Source organism: Salvelinus fontinalis, unplaced genomic scaffold, assembly GCF_029448725.1.
Source record: "Salvelinus fontinalis isolate EN_2023a unplaced genomic scaffold, ASM2944872v1 scaffold_0554, whole genome shotgun sequence".
NCBI classification, from domain to species: Eukaryota; Metazoa; Chordata; class Actinopteri; order Salmoniformes; family Salmonidae; genus Salvelinus; species Salvelinus fontinalis.
In genome coordinates this window covers 120,680-131,019 of record NW_026600763.1, presented here as the reverse complement: position 1 = coordinate 131,019, position 10,340 = coordinate 120,680, and the positions used below count along the sequence as shown (strand labels likewise).

Genomic DNA, 10,340 nt, shown 5'->3' with positions numbered 1-10,340 from the left:
ATTGATTGATTGAAGAGGAGCGATAGAGATTTCCATTCTCTATGCGTTTATCTCAAATCCATTTTCACCTTAGTCTATTTTATGCTATTCTATTCAATCGTTGGCTTCCTGGTCTAATTTGATCTGAGTTGACTACTACTCTCTCCTCTTCTATCCTATCATCTCTCCCTTCTGCTAAATCCTTCTCCCTCCTGTCTCCTGATTCTGCCTCTTCGACCCTACTCTCCTCCCTTACCGCATCCTATGACTCGCATTGTCCTCTTTCCTCCTGGCCGGCTCGGCCCTCCTGTCCTGCTCCGTGGCGGAGTGACTCATTATGAACTTACAGAACAGGGCTGAGTGACTCATTATGAGCTTACAGAACAGGGCTGAGTGACTCATTATGAGCTTACAGAACAGGGCTAAGTGACTCATTATGAGCTTACAGAACAGGGCTGAGCGAAAATGGAGGACAACTGAACTTCAGGAGGACCTATGCTTTCACTCCCTCCTCTCTGCCTTCTCTTCCTCTGTATCCGCTGCTAAAGACACTTTCTACCACTCTAAATGTCAAGCTTTTGCCTCTAATCATAGGAAACCTTTTACACCTCCTCCCTCCTTAATCCTCCACCCCTGTCAACTACTTTGAAAATAAAGTTCACGACATCCGCTATTTATTCACTCAGCCTATTGAGTCCACTGGTCTCACTCACAAAGAACTCCCATCTCCCCTCTCTCTCCAGATGAAATCCTGCGACTAGTGAGGTCTGACCGCTCAACAACCTGCCTGCCCGCTCGACCCCATCCCCTCCTCCCTTCTCCAGACCATCGCTGGAGACATTTCCCCATCCCTCATCAACTCATCCCTGACCACTGGCTACATCACCTCTGACTTCAAAATGGCCCGAGTCGCTCCCCTCCTCAAGAAACCAACACTCGACTAATCTGACGTCAAAAACTATAGACCTTAATCCCTTCTTTCTTTTCTTTCCAAAACACTTGAGGGTGCTGTCTCTGATCAACTTATCTCTCTGATCTCATTATCTCTCTCAGAACGATCTTCTTAACCCTAACCAGTCAGGCTTCAAGACAGGTCACTCAACCGGAACTGCTTTCTCTGTCACGGAGGCTCTTCTCACTGCCAAAGCTGACTTCTCTTCTCATCTTCCTTCCTTCGACACCATGAACCATCAGATCTTCCTCTCCAGCTTCTCAGAGCTGGGCGTCTCCGGCTCTGCCGCCTCTCCAGTCTCTCAGGGCTGGGCGTCTCAGGCTCTGCCTCCTCTCCAGTCTCTCAGGGCTGGGCGTCTCAGGCTCTGCCTCCTCTCCAGTCTCTCAGGGCTGGGCATCTCAGGCTCTGCCTCCTCTCCAGTCTCTCAGGGCTGGGCGTCTCAGGCTCTGCCTCCTCTCCAGTCTCTCAGGGCTGGGCGTCTCAGGCTCTGCCTCCTCTCCAGTCTCTCAGGGCTGGGCATCTCAGGCTCTGTCTCCTCTCCAGTCTCTCAGGGCTGGGCGTCTCAGGCTCTGCCTTCTCTCCAGTCTCTCAGGGCTGGGCATCTCAGGCTCTGCCTCCTCTCCAGTCTCTCAGGGCTGGGCATCTCAGGCTCTGCCTCCTCTCCAGTCTCTCAGGGCTGGGCGTCTCAGGCTCTGCCTCCTCTCCAGTGTCTCAGGGCTGGGCATCTCAGGCTCTGCCTCCTCTCCAGTCTCTCAGGGCTGGGCGTCTCAGGCTCTGCCTCCTCTCCAGTCTCTCAGGGCTGGGCATCTCAGGCTCTGCCTCCTCTCCAGTCTCTCAGGGCTGGGCATCTCAGGCTCTGCCTCCTCTCCAGTCTCTCAGGGCTGGGCGTCTCAGGCTCTGCCTTCTCTCCAGTCTCTCAGGCTCTGCACAATCTTGGACTGCATCCTACCTGGGCAGGCCGCTCCTACCAGGTGACGTGGAGAGGATCTGTGTTTGCACCACGTATTCTCACTTTGGTGTCCCCCAGGGCTCGGTTCTAGACCATCTCTTCTCTCTATACACCACGTTAATAGGCTCTGTCATATCCTCACATGGTCTCTCCTATCATTGCTATGTGGATAATACTCAACTATTTTCTCCTTCCCCCCTTCTGACACCCAGGTGGCGACATGCATCTCTGTGTGCCTGGCAGCTATCTCAACTTGGATGTCGGCCCACCACCTCAAGCTCAACAAGAAGGAGCTACTCTTCCTCCCTGGGAAGGCTTGCCCGCTCAAAGACCTCTCCATCACGGTTAACAACTCCACATTGTTGCCCTCCGAGAGTACAAAGAACCTTGGCGTGACCCTGGACAACACCTGTCATTCTCAGCAAACATCAAAGCAGTGAATCGCTCCTGCCGGTTCATGCTCTACAACATCCGTAGAGTACGACCCTACCTCACACAGGAAGCAGGGCAGGTCCTAATCCAGGCACTTGTCCTCTCCGGCTGGACTACTGCAACTCGCTATTGGCTGGGTTCCCCTCTTGTGCCATCAAACCCCTGCAACTTATCCAGAACGCTGCAGCCCGCCTGGTTTTCAACCTTCCCAAGTTCTCTCATGTCACCCCACTCGCATCCACTACAAGACCATGGTACTTACCTACGTTACAGCAAGAGGAACTGCCCCTCCCTACCTTCAGGCTATGTTCAAACCCTGCATCCCAACCCGAGTCCTCCGTTCTGCCACCTCAGGTCTTGTAACCCACCCACCACTACGGGTGGGCAGCTCCCGCTCAGTCCTGTCCAAGCTCTTCTCTGTCCTGGCATGCCAATGGTGGAACCAGCTTACCCCTGAAGCTAGGATAGCAGAGCCCCTGCCCATCTTCCGAAAACATCTGAAACAGTATCTTAAATAATCCTCCCCCTCACCTCGACACTCCCCCCAATTAAAATAAAATAAAAACCTGGACCCCCCCCCTCCTTCTAGCTCGGACTCTACTGAATGTACTTTCTATACCTGTGATATGTGGTTGTCCTACCTGTCTATTTCACAATGAATGCACTAACTGTAAATTGCTTTGGATAAGAGCTGCTAATTGACTAAAATAAAAAATAAAAAACTTGATAGGCCAGACTAATGGATATATGACTGGACAGGCCAGACTAATGGATATATGACTAGATAGGCCAGAATAACAGAGAGAGGAGAGGACAGGCCAGGTGAAACGCAAGTAGTTTGCCATGTTAACTCCATCTATCCATTCCTGTCCTATGTGAACTGACAAAGACAGTACACCAGTGTGAGATGACAGAGGAAAACATTACAGGTGACACACACACACACACACACACACACACACACACACACACACACACACACACACACACACACACACACACACACACACACACACACACACACACACAGCTGCATAATGGGATGAAAACCAATTAATCACAGCTAATCAGTTAATTGATACGACATCCAATCACAGTGCTAAATGATTACAAAACAAGATTAAGTGGTTAGGCCATTAATAGATCAGGTAGACAGAGAATCAACAGCCCCTTAGTAGTTAGAACCTAATGAAGGCTTTGAATTAAAAACATGAACAATTTTGTGTGTGTGTGCGACTGTGTGCGTGATTGTGTGTGTGTGCTCACTTTGGTAGTGTAGCTGGAACATGCCCATGCTCCCCTCAGGCGAGGAGCGGTAGTATACTGAGATGGTATTGGTTGGACTTCGGATCACCTGACCCTCCACCAGCAGTGTGTGATTGGCCAGAACCAGCAAGGCCCCGCCTTCATCCACCCCTCTGATTGACAGCTGCTCTCCCTCTGACAGATTCACACTCTTCACCTAAGAGAGAGAGAGAGAGAGAGAAGAGAGATTGAGAGAAGAGTGAGGTTGAGGTTGAGAGGAAGGAGAGAGAGGCAGACAGTGAGAGATAAAGGGGAGAGGCAGACAGTGAGAGATAAAGGGGAGAGGCAGACAGTGAGAGATAAAGGGGAGAGGCAGACAGTGAGTGAGAATTCTCAGAAACCATGTTATAGATACTGTTAATGACACTGCACATCTCTTCTGAGATCTCTTCTTAGAGCTTGACTGCAATAAAGAGGACCTGGAACAGCACCAGTGTTGTGTGGAGAAAGGCCCGAGAAATTGCCAAAGACTCCAGCCACCCAAGCCATTAACTGTTCACTCTGCTGCCGTCCGGCAAATGGTACCGACACATTGGGTCCCGGACCAACAGACTCCAAGACAGCTTCTACCCCCAAGCCATAGGATTGTTGAATAGCCAGACTGCTAAATGCCAATTAATGGTACCCGAACTATCTGCACTGACTCTATCTTGCACTGACCCTATGCACACTGACCCTATGCACACTGACCCTATGCACACTGACCCTATGCACACTGACCCTATGCACACTGACCCTATGCACACTGACCCTATGCACACTGACCCTATGCACACTGACCCTATGCACACTGACCCTATGCACACTGACCCTATGCACACTGACCCTATGCACACTGACCCTATGCACACTGACCCTATGCACACTGACCCTATGCACACTGACCCTATGCACTGTTACTAGACTTTATATACACATCATATGCACACTCAATCCTGCACAAATCTCTCACACATTGAAATGCTACATACGTACACAACCCACACACACGCATACCGACACAACACAAACAAAGAAACATACATACATATATAGCTCCACATTGATCTGGTACTGGTACTCCCTGTATATAACTCCACATTGATCTGGTACTGGTACTCCCTGTATATAGCTCCACATTGATCTGGTACTGGTACTCCCTGTATATAGCTCCCCATTGATCTGGTACTGGTACTCCCTGTATATAGCTCCACATTGATCTGGTACTAGTACTCCCTGTATATAGCTCCCCATTGATCTGGTACTGGTACTCCCTGTATATAACTCCACATTGATCTGGTACTGGTACTCCCTGTATATAGCTCCACATTGATCTGGTACTGGTACTCCCTGTATATAGCTCCACATTGATCTGGTACTGGTACTCCCTGTATATAGCTCCACATTGATTTGGTACTGGTACTCCCTGTATATAGCTCCACATTGATCTGGTACTGGTACTCCCTGTATATAGCTCCACATTGATCTGGTACTGGTACTCCCTGTATATAGCTGCACATTCATGTGGTATTCTTGTGCATTTTATTTTATTCCTCTTGTGTTAGTTAATATATATAACTATATATTTGTTTTACTCTGTACCATTGGGAAAGGTTCCTCAGCAAGCATTTCACTGTAAAGTGTACACCAGTTTAATTTGGCGCATGTGATAAATACAATTTGATTTGGAGGGCAGGGTGCTGTACCAGCAGACATCACTAGGGGTCAGAGACAATCCTGAGATCAACACAGAGTCAACAATCACAACACAGTCTGTGTGTCAGTGTCTGTGTCATTGAGTACGTTTCCATGCACACTAATAATTTGATATTAAACTATATTTTTATATCGAAAGTAAGAGTACGTTAATTAAAAACACCTGGTTTTCTGAGCAATCTTTTAAATGATTAGGACATGTAAACAGCTTAATCGGCGTTCCAGCGGTGTATTTGATCTGCTCATGTGCTAGCACCAGTCGAGCCTCCCTCTTTAGCGCCAGTGAAGTGAGTTCAGATCCAATGTATGCATCTAATAAGTAGTTTTCACATACAAACTTATGCATGTAACAGCACTCAGTGAAAGCGCATGTGTGTATGTCTGTGTCAGTGCATGCATGTGTGTGTGTGTTTGTTTACCTGTAGCTCGACTCCATAGCCTGTGTACACAGTGACAGTGTATGTACAGTGTAGGAATGTTCCATCTGGGAGGGGGGGGTCATCGGAAGAATCTATGTATCCCTCGGGGTCGGAGAAATTCACCATACAGCCAGACACAGCTAGAGATAAGAGGAGAGGACAAACATCAATTTAACAATACAATATTTGAGACATTTATTTCACAGTGTAATCCAGGATGCTGGTGAGATAAGCACATCTCTGTCTTCAGTGAGAGAAAGGTAAACAACATTAACAACTGCTTTCTGTAAAAGGACAGGGTGTTCTCTGACATTGATGATGCTCTAGTCTAATGCCGAGGTTGGAACCGGTTCAGGGAACAGAACTGAAAACCAGAAAATAACGACATTGTTCAAGGAACAGAACTGGGAACGAAAGTGATCTATACTGTTCTGGAACAGAACCGTTATTCTAAAAGCATGGAAACCGGTTAATAAAGTATCGTTTATGTTCCGGGTATATTTCCCAGTCCCACAAACAAACGTAACAAAGTGCCTATGAAAATTCCTCCCTGTGTCAATCAGAAACTTATTCGAGTGTCCATGAGTAGGCTACCTGCCGCTACCACTCCGAAGCACAGGCTACTGTAGCCTATTGACGATAGCTACATGCATGATACGGAAGATAGGGAGAGAGATTTTTCATTAGAAAATAATGGATTTGGCCTCCCGAGTGGCGCAATGGTCTAAGGCACAGTGCTAGAGGCGTTACTACAGACCCAGGTTTGATCCCGGGCTGTATCCCAACCGGCCGTGATCGGGAGGGCGGCGCACAATTGGCCCAGCGTCATCTGGGTTAAGGGAGGGTACTTTTCTATGCTAGTTAGGGATACTATAGTTACTCACATTTCACATTGGATTCATTAACTACAAAAAGGTTTTTAATTCCGGTGCGCGCTCTGCATGCGCAAGCTTGTTAGCTAGCTAGCTCTGGTCCAACGTTAAGCCAACTCTCTGAAGTTCAAAGACATTCAAAGTTCCTCCATAGAAGCCACTCCTCCGTAGGTATAAATCTGTGGGCCTAATTCAGATAATGCATTCCATAACAAGATGCCTTTCACCCTCTCTCGCTCTCTCCCGCAAAATGTTAAGTTGCATCTCGTGCCCTACACTTGTCTTTCCATCAAGCCCGTAGACAACTTTAGCATAGCAAACTGCTCTATCCGCACTGATTGGTGAAGTTTAATTTAATTTAATGAGTTAAAAAAAAAAAAATTTAAATAAGGATTTCAGAGGTTTAAAAATGAACCGAAAGAAACAATATAAACCGTAACTTTTTTTGGTTCAAACCAGTTAGGAACTTTATTTTGCTGGTCGGAACTAAAAAAATTATGTTTCTGTTCAGAACGAAAAGATCGAAAATAATTTTGGTTCCAACCCCTGGTCTAATGTATACCACTTATACCCGGTGAAGGTGTTTCTGCATCCATGTCTGTGTCTGCGTCCACGGTCGCCGTGACGATAGTGGTGACCTCATCTCGCTGTCCCGGCGGTGTGTGTGTCACGGGCTGAGAGGAGGAGGTGAGGGGGTTGCTGTCGGGCTGGGAGGGCTGTGAAGGGAGGGGTGGTCCGCTGTCGTGGGGTTGTGAAACTGTGGGCTGTATCCTCTTCAACAGACCCTGTTGATCCAGAGACAGAACTCTGGACAGGCCCCCTGTGCTCCTTTCTCTCCCTAGGAGAGGCAGCAGGTCCTGGGGCAGAGCTGAGGGCAGGACCATTCCCCCTGTCTGGGAGAAGAGATGATCCTTCTGAACCAGGACTGACTCTAGCAGATCACCAGCGGCACTCATCCCCACCCCGGGCCCTAACCCAGCCTCGGGCCCTCTCCCCCTGGGTGAGTTTTTGTCTGTGTTCCCTATGGCTGGAGTTGGGGAGGGGGAGGAGGGTGGAGGTGTGGGGTCGATCTCAGCTAGAGAAACACAGAGAGAGAGAGAGAGAGAGAGAGAGAGAACGAAATAGAGAAAGAGTGAGACTAACATTTTAACATTATGGTAACATTTTCCAGGGGTCATGCAGTCTTGACCCTAGCGCTGCTTTTAGCTCTGGGAATAATTGTACTCTTATTTCCATTCTGTTAGGTCAGAGCTGGAGCTCCAAGGGTTCACTGTCTGTTCCAGTGTCTGTTCCACTGTATGTTCCACTGTTATCAGGACTACTGTCTGTTCTACTGTCTGTTCCATTGTCTGTTCCAATGTCTGTTCTACTGTTATCAGGACTACTGTCTGTTCCACTGTCTAGTCCACTGTTATCATGACTACTGTCTGTTCCACTGTCTATTCCACTGTTACCAGGACTACTGTCTGTTCCACTGTCTGTTCTGTTATCCGGACTACTGTCTGTTACACTGTCTGTTCCACTGTTATCAGGACTACTGTCTATTCCACTGTCTATTCCACTGTCTGTTCCACTGTTATCAGGACTATTGTCTGTTCCACTGTCTGTTCCACTGTCTTTCTACTGTTATCAGGACTACTGTCTGTTCTACTGTTATCAGGACTACTGTTTGTTCAACTGTCTGTTCTACTGTTCCATTGTCTGTTACACTGTCTGTTCCACTGTCTGTTCTACTGCCTGTTCTAATGTTATCAGGACTAATGTCTGTTCTACTGTTATCAGGACTACTGTCTGTTCTACTGTCTGTTCAACTGTCATCAGGACTACTATCTGTTCAACTGTCTGTTCTACTGTTCCATTGTCTGTTACATTGTCTGTTCCACTGTCTGTTCTACTGTTATTAGGACTAATGTATGTTCTACTGTTATCAGGACTACTGTCTGTTCTACTGTCTGTTCTACTGTTATCAGGACTACTGTCTGTTCAACTGTCTGTTCTACTAATATCAGGACTACTGTCTGTTCTACTGTATGTTCCACTGTCTGTTCCACTGTTATCAGGACCACTGTCTATTCAACTGTTATCAGGACAATTGTCTGTTCTATTGTCTGTTCCACTGTTATCAAGACTACTGTCTGTTCCATTGTCTGTTCAACTGTTATCAGTACTACTGTCTGTTCTACTTATCAGGACTACTGTCAGTTCCACTGTTTGTTCTACTGTTATCAGGACTACTGTCTGTTCCACAGTCATTTCTACAGTCACCAAGACTACTGTCTGTTCCACTGTTATCAGTTCTACTGTCAGTTCAACTGTTATCAGGACTACTGTCTGTTCTACTGTTATCAGTTCTACTGTCAGTTCAACTGTTATCAGTTCTACTGTCTGTTCTACTGTTATCAGTTCTACTGTCTGTTCAACTGTTATCAGTTCTACTGTCTGTTCAACTGTTATCAGTTCTACTGTCTGTTCAACTGTTATCAGGACTACTGTCTGTTCTACTGTTATCAGTTCTACTGTCTGTTTTCAACTGTTATCAGTTCTACTGTCTGTTCAACTGTTATCAGTTCTACTCTCTGTTCAACTGTTATCAGTTCTACTGTCTGTTCAACTGTTATCAGGACTACTGTCTGTTCAACTGTTTTCAGGACTACTGTCAGTTCTACTGTTATCAGTTCTACTGTCTGTTCTACTGTTATCAGTTCTACTGTCTGTTTTCAACTGTTATCAGTTCTACTGTCTGTTCAACTGTTATCAGTTCTACTGTCTGTTCAACTGTTATCAGTTCTACTGTCTGTTCAACTGTTATCAGTTCTAATCTCTGTTCAACTGTTATCAGTTCTACTGTCTGTTCTACTGTTATCAGGACTACTGTCTGTTCAACTGTTATCAGGACTACTGTCTGTTCAACTGTTATCAGGACTACTGTCTGTTCAACTGTTATCAGGACTACTGTCTGTTCAACTTTTATCAGGACTACTGTCTATTCAACTGTTATCAGTTCTACTGTCTGTTCAACTGTTATCCGTTCTACTGTCTGTTCAACTGTTATCAGGACTACTGTCTGTTCAACTGTTATCAGGACTACTGTCTGTTCAACTGTTATCAGGACTACTGTCTGTTCAACTGTTATCAGTTCTACTGTCTGTTCTACTGTTATCAGTTCTACTGTCAGTTCTACTGTTATCAGGACTACTGTCTGTTCTACTGTTATCAGTTCTACTGTCTGTTTTCAACTGTTATCAGTTCTACTGTCTGTTCAACTGTTATCAGTTCTACTGTCTGTTCTACTGTTATCAGGACTACTGTCAGTTCTACTGTTCTCAGGACTACTGTCTGTTCTACTGTTATCAGTTCTACTGTCTGTTTTCAACTGTTATCAGTTCTACTGTCTGTTCAACTGTTATCAGTTCTACTGTCTGTTCAACTGTTATCAGTTCTACTGTCTGTTCAACTGTTATCAGTTCTACTCTCTGTTCAACTGTTATCAGTCCTACTCTCTGTTCAACTGTTATCAGTTCTACTGTCTGTTCAACTGTTATCAGGACTACTGTCTGTTCAACTGTTATCAGGACTACTGTCTGTTCTACTGTTATCAGGACTACTGTCTGTTCTACTGTTATCAGGACTTCTGTCTGTTCAACTGTTATCAGTTCTACTGTCTGTTCAACTGTTATCAGTTCTACTGTCTGTTCAACTGTTATCAGTTCTACTGTCTGTTCAACTGTTATCAGTTC

General features: G+C 46.1%; 1 protein-coding gene across 1 annotated transcript; it reads right to left on the bottom strand.

The window, feature by feature from the left end:
- Positions 1-3,468: 3,468 nt before the first annotated feature.
- On the bottom strand, positions 3,469-9,103 carry LOC129846459 (seizure 6-like protein). The gene is made up of 3 exons (XM_055914393.1): positions 7,175-9,103; positions 5,732-5,871; positions 3,469-3,774 (listed from the first exon to the last, which is right to left on the bottom strand). Exons 1-3 carry the CDS (start codon positions 7,779-7,781, stop codon positions 3,484-3,486), a joined length of 1,038 nt encoding a protein of 345 aa, XP_055770368.1. The 5' UTR covers positions 7,782-9,103; the 3' UTR covers positions 3,469-3,483.
- Positions 9,104-10,340: the final 1,237 nt, after the last annotated feature.

Coding starts and splice junctions, on each gene's coding strand:
- LOC129846459 (XM_055914393.1), bottom strand. CDS start 7,781: ATGACCCCTGGAAAATGTTACCATAATGTTAAAATGTTAGTCTCACTC. Junction 5,872..7,174: donor TGCAGAAACACCTTCACCGG/GTATAAGTGGTA, acceptor TCTTATCTCTAG/CTGTGTCTGGCTGTATGGTG. Junction 3,775..5,731: donor GCTATGGAGTCGAGCTACAG/GTAAACAAACAC, acceptor TCTCTCTCTTAG/GTGAAGAGTGTGAATCTGTC.